At 49.9% G+C, this 15160-nt stretch overlaps 1 protein-coding gene across 2 annotated transcripts in view; it reads right to left on the bottom strand.

Annotated features, from left to right (window-relative positions):
• The window catches only part of NUP155 (nucleoporin 155), a 304350-nt gene that overhangs the window by 232435 nt on the left and 56755 nt on the right, over positions 1-15160 (bottom strand). For both annotated transcript variants that reach the window (XM_029578544.1, XM_029578554.1), the window contains exons 9-10: positions 14650-14741; positions 4776-4873 (exon numbers count right to left, since the gene is read on the bottom strand). In XM_029578544.1, coding sequence (XP_029434404.1) covers positions 4776-4873; positions 14650-14741 — 190 coding nt within the window. The remainder of the gene's footprint in view (positions 1-4775; positions 4874-14649; positions 14742-15160) is intronic.

The raw sequence follows: 15160 nt of genomic DNA, 5'->3' as shown, positions 1-15160 counted from the left end.
TGTTCCGAGTCCTCGGAAAAGGATTCCATAAAGTCATCCTCCCAGGGGTCATATAGGGCCCTATGCTCACAGTAATCCACAGGGGACGGGGCCCTAGGTGCTTGGCCTTCGTCTAGAGGCATTGGTGGCACCGGCAAAGCTGGACAGGGGGGCTGCAGGCTTCGATACCCCTGCCAGCATTGATGGAGCTTCCTCCTCTGAGGAACAGGCAATGAGCACCGGATCAGTTGGGGGAAGCGTCGGTGCCCCGCCTAGCATTGATGGCCTCCTGGGAACTGGCTTCAACTGAGTCAGTAACACACTGATGAGCATGTCGAGCCGTTCCAGCAGTGGTTCCAGTAGGGAAAGCGTGGGTATTGGCACAGTCTGTGCTACTGGCTCGATGCCCCACAGGGCCCGCTTGACCACCAGTTGGACTCTGTACTCCAGCTCCTCCTTAAAAGTTGCTGATGCGCGTTATACCATCTATTTCATCGTACCCAAGAAGGAAGGTTCCTTTCGTTCCATCCTGGACTTCAAGAGCATTAACTGACATCTACGAGTGAATCATTTCTGCATGGAAACCCTACGCTCTATGATAATGGCTGTACAATCAGGAGAGTTCTTAAACCTCCCTGGACCTACATATTCCAGTCCATCAAGAACACCAACATTTCCTTTGCTTTGGGGTACTGGGTTGCCATTATCAGTTCTGGGCACTGCCCTTTGGCTTAGCCACCATGCCCAGAACATTTTCCAAGATGGTGGTCATAGCAGCAGCATTAAGAAGAGAGGGAATCCTGGTGCACCCAAACGACGACTGGTTGATCTGGACCAAGTCCGTGGAAGAGAGTCTCCGGGTGACCTCCTTGCTTCAGGAATTCGGCTTGGTCGTAAACCTGGACAAAAGCATTCTCCCAGCCCTCTCAGTCCTTGGAATACCTGGGAGTGTGTTTTGATACCAAGCAGGGCAAGGTCTTCAGACCACGCGGATAAGGAAGTTAATGCCCCAAGTGTGTCAGTTGATGAGCACGATGTGCCCGATGGTGTGGCGCTATCTCCAAGTTCTTGGGTTGAAGGCGGCAACCCAGGAAGTAGTGTCATGGGCAAGGGCACACATGCAACCACTTCAACGATCACTACTGTCACTTTGGATCCCACAGTCTCAAGACTATTCGATTCGCTTCTTTTTTTTTTGTAGAAGGATCTTGTTATCCAAATGAGAACAGAAAACATACAATATAATTTATATTCTGTCATCTGAAAAGTGCATAGAAAGGTACAACACCTCTGCTTTATTGGGCTATGAGGGCCTTGAAGCAGGATGGTAGCCCTCACACATAGGTGACATCATCGGATGGAGCCCAGTACGGAAAACTTATGTCAAAAATTTTACAACTTTAACTAGGCAGGTACTGGGATTATAGCCCTCATCCTGAGCAGCCTTAAAAGAGAGTAGTCTCCACTGTCTGCTTCTTGTGCTCCGAGTGGCAAGGAAGCATCATGAATACGTCTCAAGGATTGCTGTGAAATTCCAGTGCATATCCTTTTTGTATGACCTCCAGTACCCATCTGTCCGAAGTGATCTCGACCCACCACTGGTAGAAGAGGGGCAGTCGAACCCCTATCTCCTCATTCCAAAGGTGGGTCGGCAAAACTTCATTGGGAGGTTCAGGACAAACCTGAACCCAAGCCTGCCCCTCTCTTGGGCTGTCGACTACGAAAGGACTGACACCTCCCAAAGGACCGAGACCTCTGAAATGTCGAGTTTCTGTAGGGCAAAAGCGTTGGAAACCCCTGGATCGACCCCTCATAGGCAAGGGGTACTGTAACTGCTTTCTCTTATCTTTTCGTAGCTGGGGAACTGGAGATTCGCCCCATTTACTGGCCAGCTTTTCCAATTTGCTTCCGAAAAGGAGTGATTCTTTAAAGGGCATCTTTGTAAGATTTACCTTGGAGATTGCATCTGCTGACCAATTCCGCAGCCATAGCTGTCTTCTGGCCGCCACCACTGAGGCTACTTCTCTGGCCGAAGTACGGACTAGATCTGAGCCCGCGTCAGCTCAAAAGGCAACGGCAGGTTCCATTACCGCTCTGGAATTCACCCCCAAGTCATCCACCTCCTGAAGAGGAGTAGGCACAAATGAGCTACCAGGGCACAACAAGAAGCAATCTGTAAGGTCATTGCTATTGCATCAAAGGCCTGTTTAAGGATGGACTCCATCTGTCTATCATGCGCATCCTTTAAGGGTGCTCCTCCCTCCACTGGGATAATCATTCGCTTAGAGAAGGCACAGACCAGCGTATCCACTTTAGGGGAAACGCAAATGCTCTCTCACTGCCAGATCCAGTGGGTATAGAGCTTCTAAGGCTCGACCCCCTTTAAAACGTGCTTCTGGGGATTCCTAGTCCAGGTCAATCAAATCCTGGATGGCTTCCAGTACTGGAAAGTAGCAAGGCTTTCCGTAGGGAAATCAGAATGGGATTCTTCTTGGCTTCCATTATAGAGTCCGCCCCAGGAAATCCCAGCATCTTCAGGGTCTGGGAAACCAGGGCTGGCAATTCGTCTCTATGGAAAAACCGTAACATTGTCCAATAAGGTTCTAAGCCAGGAGGAATTTCCCCATCTTCCAAGGAATCCATATCCTTCTCTTTGTCCATGCTGTCTGTGCCCCTGCCAGGGATATCCTTGGTGAGGCAGGGCATGCCTCGAGGTCTGCTGATAGGACTGGGAGAGGGAGGGCTTAGCAGCTGAGGTTCTATCTGGACAGGGGCAAGTTAGGTAGCAGACCGCACCTGTACGAAGGCTTGAAAACCCTGGAAAAATTCCACCCAAGAAAAGGCAGCCAGGTCCATGCCTAGCCCAGGAAGTACTGGGATAGGCGCTGCTGAATTTCCCTCTCCCATGGATGACCCAGGGGTACTAGGATCCAGGGTACTTCAGTTAAGGCTGTGGCTAACCCATCCTCTGAATAGGAGGAATCAGGCTTAGCAAAGTCTGGGGAGGCCAACTCTCCCTGGGCTTCCTCACAGCGCTGACATGTTGGAATCCAGATCATGATGAGAAGCCCTAATATGACAAGCAGCGCAGAGAGAAAGGAGTCTGTTTCTTGGCTGCTGAAGACATTGGTGGCAGTAACTGTGCGTTCTGTCGGCTTGCACTTAAAATTTTATGCATGCAGATTTCGGGTGCCTAGGTGGGACACGGTGAGGCGCACACACAGCCTGTGCGCCCGGCTTTACCTTTATTCTGTGCTTATTAGGTTGTGCGCGTATGTACAAATGCGATGTTATACATGCGAGTGCGCAGAGCCAATGCACTGAGCGTACCGAAATTCTATGGAGGGCAATACGGCATGCACAAAGACGCGGTTTGCCGACCAAGCCTAAAGCTGGGCCTAGCCCACCAACTCGCTTGGATGCCCACGTCCCCTTACTCCAATGGGATCGGGAACGTTGTCGATACGGCCCATCGAGGAAGGAGACTGGAGGAAGTCCTACTGAAAACCCCTCCAAACATCTCTGAATCAGGAGGTAAATCTTTTTTTTTTTTAAACTTACCTGGGCTCAGTGCTTACCCGGCTGAGTACAGAGACGGTCTTCGGCTGCAAGGGGAAAAGGCTTTGGCTGTCACTGCTGTGCTCAGCTTCCTGCACCCACTGCTTAAGCAGCAAAGTCCACGCCGGGAACTGGCTACCGGACCAAGGCACACCTCTGAGGGATCTCAGAAATCGCCTCAAGAATTCTCAACTGGGGGATGGACCTTTAGGTATCACCACAAGAGAGCAGGGCTCAATTTTTTCTCCAATTTAAATGTAGAATTTCTCCTTCCCAAAAGTACAGCAATCACCATAGGGAGAGGTATGTCCACTGCAGGGGGTCTATCGAGGGTGACGTCAGCTTTGAAATCTGACTGTCTCCATCTGGTGGCAGGGGAGCCTAACCCATTGGTTCAGAGTCCATCTGGCTACATGCTAAGAAATTCATAGTATGAGCAAAACCACACTCTCTAGAGACCCTACTCCAGGGAGAAACACTTTGAATTGTTATCTGGGTGAAAATAATGAGGATTTCTACATTCTGTGCCTCCAAAGCTTGCATCCTTAGGGAACTATGTCCATGCCCTCTCCCCAACAGTTCCAAAGAGATAGTTGAGAACTCCAGGAATCACCATCCTTACCTATCTTGCCCTGGCAGTCTCTTAGAACCCAGGGCTCGATACTGCCAGTGCCTTCCTCTTCTTGGCCTACAACACCCTCCACAGCAGCCAATAACTACTTATGGCTATGTTGCAACCTCTCTCCCCAACTTTGGCTTAAGTGGATCCACCTGCGCAAGCAGCACTAATGCTAGCAATGCATAATGCAGCCAATTAGTGGTGGCTATGCACAGACATGCCTTGCCCACACTGCTCTGCTGTGTTGATAATTGCACTTCTGACTTCAAGTATTTGAGCTAGTGGTAGTGGCGGAATATGCTCTCACTACCACCACTAAGTCAGATCAAGCTCCTTCTGTTGTCACCTCTGTGGGCTGGATCAGGCTCCTTGGTGTGGGTCAAATAAAATTTTGCCAAGGTTTGCCATCTGGCCTCGGGGACATAATTTGGGGACCCCTGTTTTAGCTGTAGGACAAAAGGATGTACTGGATACAACATGATAAGTGCTCCATGCTGAGGAGCTTTGTCCTAATTTCTAGGCAACTGACCTAGCTCAAGTTGCATACCACATCCCCAAAACATTAAAACTTTAAATCATCAACAGCAGAAGCAAACTTGTTTCCTGTGTGCATTCTCACCTGCATGTGTGACCGCTAGTAACTGGCAGTCAAGAGATTCAGACTTTTCTATCACTGATATTTGAACAATAGGCTTGAAGACAGAACGATCTATAGTCCTGAGGAGAGAGGTAGAAAACAAAATTAGCTACTGAATGAGAAGATTTTGCATATGTGAAATCAGTAAATGATTGTACAATGAAGTTAATCGGCTGTTGAATAGAACCTTGCCATCACATACAAAGCTCATGAATAAGAGGGTAATATTGTAAAGAAGTTTTTCAGTGGCTAAGACTAAGCATAGCCTGCCTCTCCTCACTGGGCATCCATCCTGAGAAAGTATTGAAAGAAGTTGATTTTTGATGGCTGAAGAGGATAAGTAAGTAATACTTGCTGGGTTATACTGGGACTTGGGCAGAGGTGATACTGTGAGGTAAATTAGTGTGCGCACCTTAACTGAAAAAAAAAAAAAAAAAGATTAGGAAAGATAGGTAATTTCATTTTGTGTCTTTCTTTTCCTTCCACCCACCTCTAAGCTCATTCATTGATTAATAAACTCTTATTCCATATAACAGGGTCAAGAGAAATTTTTACATCAAAAATCAATCGGAGATTTATCTAGAATAAGAGAGCGAGCTATCTCATATCAACTAAATTAAATTGTCCCCTTGCAGGTCATTACCAAATGAATATTAAATATACCACACACATCTAAAAGACTCTGATTTACATATCTTTTTGACCATAGCAACCTACATTAACTAAGAACTCAACAATATTAAGAAGCAGACAGCAGTCCCAGAGTGAGATGGGGGCCCTTCCAGTCTTTTGCACCAAGTGCCACATGTATGATTATCTACTAGTTGGTGAGAAGTTATATGGGTATGCCCAACGCAAAGAGCTCCTGGCTTTCAAGGAATGAGTCTAATTTCTGGAGGCTAGAGTGGCAGACCTGGAGAAGCTGAGACAGAGATATATAGAAGAGGCCTTCAGAAATACAGTTGCCAAGCTCAACTCTAGTCCTGCAGCCCTGTGCTGATTTGGAGAAGCAAGATCACGCGATTGGAGATCATCACTCTAGAGAAGCAGGAAGTGATCCCGTCACAAAGACCTGCTCACCAAGTGATGCATTATCCTCTGGCACCAAGGAAGAATCTCCAAGAGTGAAGGGTTAAGTTGGCTTACATATTTGATGATTTGATTATTAGGAATGTAGATAGCTGGTTGGCTTGTGGACATAAGGATCGCTTGGTAAATTGCCTGCCAGGTGTAAAGGTGGTGGACCACATGCATCACTTAGATAAGATTTTAGACAAAACTGGGGAGAAGCTGGCTGTCAAAGTACATGTGGGCACTAATGACATAGGAAGGTGTAGGAGTGAGGTTCTGAAAGCCAAATGTAGACTTTTAGGTAGAAAGTTGAAATCTAGAACCTCCAGGTAGTGTTCTCTGAACTGCTCCCTGTTCCATGTGCAGGACCCCAATGTGTGAATGAGACAATGGTGCAGAGAAGAGGACTTTAGTTTTGTTAGGCACTGGGAAACATTTTGGGGAAGGGGGGAGTCTATTCTGAAAGGATAGGCTCCACCTTAACCAGGATGGAACCAAGCTGCTGGCGGTAACCTTCGAAAAAGAGATAGAACAGCTTTAAAGCTAGAACATGGGGGAAAGCTGATAGCAGTATATAGTTCAGAGGGAGATATCTTCAAAGGATACTAAAATAAAAAGGAGAGGTCCCAAAAAAGTCAGACTGGCGTGCCGAGCACAGAGACTGGATGGGGGAGGAATCCTTAAAATCAACTCCCCCTTACCTCTTTTTATTTATTTATTTTTTTATATTAGCGCTTTGTTTCCTGTACCCACTTGCCTTTCAGCTGTTTTTCTTTCAGCTACGTCCACACCAGCAGAACCCAGCTACCAGACTAAAGCACTCATCTGAAGGAGGGATCTGAATATTTCACCTCAGAAAAACTGAACTGAGGGATGGACCAAAAGATATCCCCACAGGACAGCGGGGCAAGAAACCTTTCTTATTTTCTCCTTCTACAAAAAAAACTTTACACAATCCTCAGTAGGGAGATGCACATCCATCAACTGCTGGAGACAGAATCCTGGCAGGCTGATGTCAGTATAGGGGTATATAAGAACATAAGAGCATGCCATACTGAGTCAGACCAAGGGTCCATCAAGCCCAGCATCCTGTTTCCAACAGTGCCCAATCCAGGCTATAAGTCCCTGGCAAGTACCCAAAAACTAAGTCTATCCCATGCTACTGATGCAAGTAATAGCAGTGGCTATTTTTCTAAGTCAACTTGATTAATAGCAGGTAATGGACTTCTCCTCCAAGAACTTATCCAAACCTTTTTTAAATCCAGCTACACTAAAGGAAAATTAGTTTCTTACCTGATAATTTTCGTTCCTGTAGTACCAAGGATCAGTCCAGGACACCTGGGTTGTGACTCCGCACCAGTAGATGGAGACAGACTAAAACTTGTGGGCGGAGCCATATAAGCCCCTGTGCCAGTCACAGCCCCTCAGTCATACGTAATGTCAAAGTAGAAACCCAAAGGGGCAACCATAGCTAACCAACAAAACTTGCCATTTAATCGGAAACAATTCCAACCCCTGCGGGAACCGGACTCCCCAACTGGGAGAGCGAACAAGCGGTGAGCGCAAGGAAACAACGATGAGCGGACTCTCCGTCAGCGGGCGGGATCCTGGACTGATCCTTGGTACTACAGGAACGAAAATTATCAGGTAAGAAACTAATTTTCCTTTCCCTGTACGTACCAGGATCAGTCCAGGACACCTGGGATGTACCAGAGCCAACTTACCGAGGGTGGGAAGCAGAGAGTCCTGCTCGGAGTACCCTCTCTCCAAACCCTCCGACCTCAGCGGCTTGAACATCCAGACGGTAATGTCTGACGAAGGTATGCAACGACTGCCAGGCAGCCGCCCTACAAATCTCTTGGGGCAACACGTGAGAAGACTCCGCCCAGGACGCAGCGTGAGACCTTGTCGAATGAGCCCGAAGACCCACTGGCGGAGTCTTTCCCCGTACAAAGTACGCTGAGCCTATGGCCTCTTAGAGCCAACGGGCGAACGTCGTGCGAGACGCTGCAGCCCCTTTCTTGGGACCAGAAAAGAGGACAAAACAGATGATCCGTTATCCGAAAAGGATTAGTGACCTCCAGATAGCGAAGGAGGGACCTCCTCACCTCCAGCTTTCGTAAGTCTCTCGTCTTCGGATCCGACGACTCCCCGACCGCGAAAGCGGGAAGTTCAACGGATTGATTCAAATGAAAAGCCGAGACGACCTTCGGAAGAAAGAAGGGACAGTGCGCAAGGAAAACGCCTGTGTCGGAGAGTCGCAAGGACGGCTCCCTACATGACCACGCCTGCAATTCTGAGATACGGCGTGCCGAAGAAATCGCCACCAGAAACACGGTCTTCAACGTGAGACCCTTGACAGTAGAGCGCTGCAAAAGGCTCAAACGGTGCCGAACATAAGGCAGAAAGAACCCAATTAAGATTCCAAGCCGGACAGGAAGGACGCAAGGGAGGACGGAGATGCCTAGCCCCCTTCAGGAAACGGGCTATATCCGGGTGACGAGCCAGAGGGGACCCCCGACCTTCCCCCGCAAACAACCAAGTGCCGCCACTTGGACCCGTAGGGAACTGCACGCCATGCCTCTGGCCAGTCCCACCTGGAGGAAAGCCAGAATATCAGAGACCGCAGCGGCGGTGGGATCCAAACCTCGCTTCATACACCAATCCTCAAAAACTACCCAGACCCTGACATAAGCCAGGGACGGAGACTGCTTCCGGGACCTCAGTAGCGTAGCAATAACCGCGTCCGAGTAAACTTTGCTCTTTAACCGATTCCTTTCAAAAAGCATGCCGCGAGACAAAAGTGATCCGCATCCTACAAACAGACGGGGCCCTGATGAAGCAGCCCCGCGAAGCCGCGGAGACGAAGGGGAGCCTCCACCGACAACCGAATGAGGTCTGCGAACCATGGACGGCGTGGCCACTCCGGTGCCACCATGATCACGTTGGATGGGTACAATTCTACGCGCCGCAGGATCTTGCCGATCAGTGGCCACGGGGGAAACACGTACAGCAGCACATCCGTCGGCCAAGGGAGCACCAGCGCATCGAAGCCCTCTGCTCCCCGCTCTCGACGCCGACTGTAAAAAACGCAGAGCCTTCGCGTTGTGCCACGTGGCCATCAGATCCAAGTGGGGAACTCCCCACGTCCTGCAGAGGAGAAGAAACGCCTCGTCCGCCAGTTCCCACTCTCCGGGATCTAGACGATGCCTGCTGAGAAAATCCGCCTGCACGTTGTCGACCCCGGCAATGTGAGACGCTGCTATGCTGCTGAGATGTTGTTCCGACCAGGCCATCAAAATTCTCACCTCTTCCGCCACCAGTGGACTTCTCGTCCCTCCTTGACGATTGATGTAGGCCCCGGTGGTTGCGTTGTCTGACAGTACTCGGACCGCCTGTCCCCGCACCAAGGGTAGGAAGGCTTGGAGAGCCAGACAGACCGCCCTGGTCTCAAGGCGGTTGATGAACCATTGAGCTTGTGACGCTGACCAACGACCTTGCACCGACTTCCCTAGGCAAACTGCTCCCCAGCCGGAGAGACTTGCATCCGTGGCCACCACCGTCCAGTCGGGAACGAGAAGGGATACGCCACAGGACAGATGACTTGGATCCAGCCACCAAAGAAGACTGGATCTCGCCGGACCCACAAGCGGGAGCGGTAGGTAGAAATCCTCCGAAACTGGTGTCCAACGGGACAGCAAAGAAGACTGCAATGGCCGCAGGTGAGCGAACGCCCAGGGTACCAACGCGAGCGTTGAAGCCATAGACCCCAGCGCCGTCAGGTAATCGCAGACTCGTGGACGGCGAAGAGACAACAGACGCCGCACCTGAGATTGCAGTTTGCATATCCGATCTTGAGAGAGGCTTACCCTGCCCCGTTTCGTGTCGAATAAGGCCCCCAGAAATTCCAAGGACTGAGTGGGAGCCAAATAACTTTTGTTGTAATTGACCACCCAGCCTAGGGACTGCACGAGCTGGAGGACCCTGTCCACCGCCCGTCGACACTGACTCTCTGACTTCGCCCGAATCAGCCAATCGTCTAGGTAAGGATGAACCAGAAGACCTTCCCGTCGCAGCTGCGCCACCACTACCACCATCACTTTCGTGAATGTCCGAGGCACCGTTGCAAGAACAAAAAGGAAGCGCCCGAAATTGGTAGTGCCTCCCCAGAACGCAGAACCTCAGAAACTGCTGGCACGATGGCTGAATGCCCACGTGAAGGTACGCCTCCGTGAGATCCAGAGGAGCCAGAAATTCGCCCGGACGCACCGAAGCAATAACTGACCGAATCGTTTCCATTTCGAAGTGGTGAACGCGAAGACATCTGTTTACCCCTTTGAGGTCCAGAATTGGCCTTGAAGTGCCGTCCTTCTGGGGAACTACGAAGTAAATGGAGTAACGGCCCGAGCTGCACCGATCGGCAGGGACGGGGGATATGGCCCCCAAGCTTTCCAGCCGACGGAAGGTGTCCAACATCGCTGCCCTCTTCCTGGGGCCTTGCAGGGCGAGACCAGGAACTCGTCCGCTGGGATGCGAGCAAAATCTAACTCGTAGCCGTGTCTTATCACGTCGAGGACCCACTGGCCCGACGTCACCCTGGTCCACTCCTCGAAATATAAAGTTAACCGCGCCCCTACATTTGGAACGGCGTGCCGCAGGCGCGACGAGAGGTGGACCGGCCGGAGTTCATTGCGAGGGCTTGGACCCCGCACCCGACGGGGCCCCGCCTTGCTCCCCGTAACGTTTCCCATGAAAGGACTGCTGCCATTGAGTGTTCCGGGAAGAAGATGGTCTATACGAAGAGCCGGCGGATCTTTGAGGGCGCGATTTCCTGGGCCCCGGGAACCGGGCCCTGGCCGGAAAGGAGGGCCGCGCTCTGGCCCTATCCTCGGGCAGCTTGAATGCCCTGTTCTCTCCCAGAGAAACCATCAAATCATCCAACTCCTTGAAAGGTAACGAACCCAGGTGGGCTTTGGAAGAGCCATCCGCTGCCCAGTTGCGTAGCCACAGGAGACGGCGCGCCGAAACTGCGGCTACTATGGACCTAGCAGAGGTGCGCAGCAGGTTGTGGAGGGCGTCAGCTCCCTAAGCTATTCCCGTCTCCAATCTATCAGCCTGAGACGCCTCCTCCGCTAACAGGCCTGCATTCGCCTGAAGGACCTGGGCCCAGCGTAAACTAGCGCGCATGGCGAAGTTAGTGCAGATTGCTGCCCGTACCCCTAGGGCGGATACCTCAAAAATCTTCTTGAGATGCACTACGAGCTTCCTGTCTTGTATATCCCGAAGGGCCGTCGCCCCTGTGACCGGGATAGTGGGCCTCTTCGTCACCGCGGAGACCGCTGAATCCACCTTTGGAAGTTGCAGAAGCTCCAGCGCCTCCTCCGGGAGCGGGTAGAGCTTATCCATGGCCTTGCTGACTTTCAACCCTAATTCCGGGGTATCCCAGTCGCACTGGATCCATATTGGCCTCCTGGCGGACCACCACTGGTGAAGCCTCTATCCCCAGGTCCTGGAGAATGGCCGGGATGAATGGCGACAGTTCCTCTCTGCGGAACAGACGGACTACCTTGGGGTCATCCCCGTCCGCTGCCTGTGTACCTGTTCCCGCGCCGGGCTGGGCGGAGCCATCCGTCCCCGTCTCCTCAGCCCCCCTCGGGGGCTCCTTGAGACCATCAGTATCCGCCGTGGAGGAATCGTCTGGAACTGACTCCTGAGGTACGCTCCGGGGAAGCCGTTTCCCTCGCGCTGGCTCCTGAGCAAGCATCGCGGTCTTTTTTTTTTTTTTGCCTTGCGCTTACTCTGTGGGGCCTGGTTGGAGCCCTCCCCAGAGCCCCCCCCTCGGGAGCGCTTGCTGCGCTTGTACTTAAGTACCTTGCGCAGCAAGCCCGCGAAATCCTCAGAAAAAAACGACCCGGATATAGAATCGGCGTCGGAATCCCCCCGGGGCCGAAGCCCCTCCTCGGCGCCCCCTCCCGCCGCGCCCCGCTGCGGGGATAACGCGGGAGGGAGAGCTGAATCGCCTGCCGCGGTCCGCGAGAATTCCTTGCCGGTGGCCAAAATGGCCGCCGCTCCCGCGCTGAGCGGGAAAATGTCCTGAGGCCTGTTTACTGGGCCTACCCCTCGCGGCGGCGAACACGCGATCCGGGCCCGAGCCCCCTGCGATGCCCCGGACGTTGCTTCACCGTCCTGGATGCAGGCCGAGCAGAGGCCCTCCCTGGACAAACGCGCGCGCGCCGACCCGCAGGCCTTGCCTGAAGAACCGCGCGGCAAGCCAGCGACCGCGGGAAGTAAAAAACTGAGGCGCGTCAAAATTAAAGAAAAACTAATTCGGCGACCTCCCCTCTTGCCTGCGGCGCCCCCCTGCGCGAAAACGACGGAGCAGCGACGCCGAAGGAACGGAGAGCCGGCCGCAACAAAATAAAAACAGAAAACTCTTTTTTTTTTTTTTTTTTTTTTAAAACGCTGACGCCGCTGTCCCGGGTCCTGGAGCCCTAGTCCTGCAGGGGTGAGTGAACCGGGCTCCCCGGTGTCACCCCTGACGCTGCCACTAGACCAGCCGGGTCCTCGACCCTGGCAGCGGCCTCAACCGGGGGAGGGTAGTCCCCTCAGGACCTCTCAACCCCCCTGGGAGGCAGGGCACCCGAGACTAAGGGATTAAAAGAAAACCCCAATTTGGTATATAAACAACTATGCCTAACAAAAAACCTAGCCCAAAAATTCAAACCTGACTAACACCAACACCAGAATCAGGTCAGGCAGGGCTGTGACTAGACCTGCACCATCTACTGGAGACAGAGTAAGACTGAGGGGCTGTGACTGGCACAGGGGCTTATATGGCTCCGCCCACAAGTTTTAGTCTGTCTCCATCTACTGGTGCGGAGTCACAACCCAGGTGTCCTGGACTGATCCTGGTACGTACAGGGAACTGCACTAACTACATCCCCTAGCAACAAATTCCAGAGTTTAATTGTGCGTTGAGTGAAAAAGAACTCTCTCTGATTAGGTTTAAATGTGCTACATGCTAACTTCGTGGAGTGCCCCCTAGTCCTATTATCTGAAAGAGTAAATAACCGATTCACATTTACCCGTTCTAGACCATTCATGATTTTAAACACCTCTATCATATCCCCCCTCAGCCATCTCGTCTTCTCCAAGCTGAACAGTCCTAACCTCTTTAGTTTTTCCTCTTGGGGATGCTGTTCCATTCCCTTTATCATTTTGGTCGCCCTTCTCTGTACCTTCTCCATTGCAACTATATCTTTTTTGAGATGCGGTGACCAGAATTGTACACAGTATTCAAGGTGCGGTCTCACCATGGAGCGATATAGAGGGATTATGACATTTTCCGTTTTATTCACCATTCCCTTCTTAATTCCTAACATTCTGCATGCTTTTTGACTGCTGGAGCAGCACACTGAGCTGACTATTTCAAAGTATTATCCACTATGAATCCTAGATCTTTTTCCTGCGTGGTAGCTCCTAATATGGAACCTAATATTGTGTATTTACAGCAAGGGTTATTTTTCCCTATATGCAACACCTTGCACTTGTCCACATTAAATTTTATCTGCCATTTGGATGCCCAATCTTCCAGTCTTGCAAGGTCCTCCTGCAATGTATCACAATCCGCTTGTGATTTAACTACTCTGAATAATTTTGTACCATTTGCAAACTTGATAACCTCACTCATCGTATTCCTTTCCAGATCATTTATAAATATATTGAAAAGAACCGGTCCAAGTACAGATGTCTGAGGCACTCCACTGTTTACCCTTTTCCACTGAAAAAAATTGACCATTTAATCCTACTCTGTTTCCTGTCTTTTAACCAGTTTGTAATCCACGAAAGGACATCGCCTCCTATCCCATGACTTTTTAGTTTTCTTAGAAGCCTCTCATGAGGGACTTTATCAAACGCCTTCTGAAAATCCAACTACACTACATCTACTGGTTCACCTTTACCAAAAAAATCAAGCAGATTTGTGAGGCAAGACTTCCCTTGGGTAAATTCATGTTGACTGTGTTTCATTAAATCATGCCTTTCTATATATTCTGTGATTTTGATCTTTAGAACACTTTCCACTATTTTTTCTGGCATTGAAGTCAGGTGGTCTCTAGTTTCCCGGATCGCCCCGGAGCCCTTTTTAAATATTGGCGTTACATTAGCCACCCTCCAGTCTTCAGGTACAATGGATGATTTTAATGACAGGTTACAAATTTTTACTAATAGATATGAAATTTCATTTTTGAGTTCTATCAGAACCCTGGTGTGTATACCATCCAGTCCAGGTGATTTACTACTCTTCAGTTTGTCAATCAGGCCTACCACATCTTCTAGGTTTACCATGATTTGGTTCAGTCCATCTAAATCATTATCCATGAAAACCTTCTCCGGAACTGGTATCTCCCCAACATACTCTTTAGTAAACACCGAAGCAAAGAAATCATTTAATCTTTCCGCGATGACCTTGTCTTCTCTAAGTGCCCCTTTAACCCCTCAATCATCTAACGGTCCAACTGACTCCCTCGTAGGCTTTCTGCTTCGGATATATTTAAAAAGTTTTTACTTTGAGTTTTTGCCTCTATGGCCAACTTCCTTTCAAATTCTCTCTTAGCCTGTCTTATCAATGTCTTACATTTAACTTGCCATTTAACGTAACATCAGATTTGCTCTGTCTCTATCTGCTTGTAGAGGGGCATAACCCACTGGTCGTGGATCCACCTATCTGAATGCTAAGAAAATACATTTAAAAAAGTCGAGATGAGACAGGTGTTGCTCACATCACCTGGCAATGTTTGAGGCTGCTGAGACAATCAAATTTTGTGATACAGATGCAATCCTGCTCATTCCTTGACCGTCTTGTCCCAAATCATATACCTAGAATTCAAAAAATCTGTTCAGTGTTTTCTGCAATGCATTGCATTTCTTTTCTTGCGTGCACTGACTGGCTGACTTCCTTCAATAAGCTGTCTTCTGATACACACACACACACTCACAGATCATTAATGGTTTCTTCCAAATGCCAATGAGTAATCCTCACTACAAAACTGTATTAAATTATAATTACATTTCCACAGTACCCTCCATTTGAATGTGCATTCTAAAACTGACTAAAGAATACAATTAGGACATTTACAAATTAATTAAAAACTGGTCGATGATAATGCCAGATATTCAGATGTTTGGGAGTTATTTATGAAAGTGTAGAAGACTAAACCACCATATGGAAGGCTTTTTTCAGTCAAACCACATCAATAATTAAGTTAGGGGGCCATTATATTACATCCTCTAGCTTT

This window comes from Rhinatrema bivittatum, chromosome 1 (assembly GCF_901001135.1).
Source record: "Rhinatrema bivittatum chromosome 1, aRhiBiv1.1, whole genome shotgun sequence".
Classification (NCBI taxonomy): domain Eukaryota; kingdom Metazoa; phylum Chordata; class Amphibia; order Gymnophiona; family Rhinatrematidae; genus Rhinatrema; species Rhinatrema bivittatum.
The sequence above is the reverse complement of the archived record's forward strand: the minus strand, read 5'-3'. Positions and strand labels throughout refer to the sequence as shown.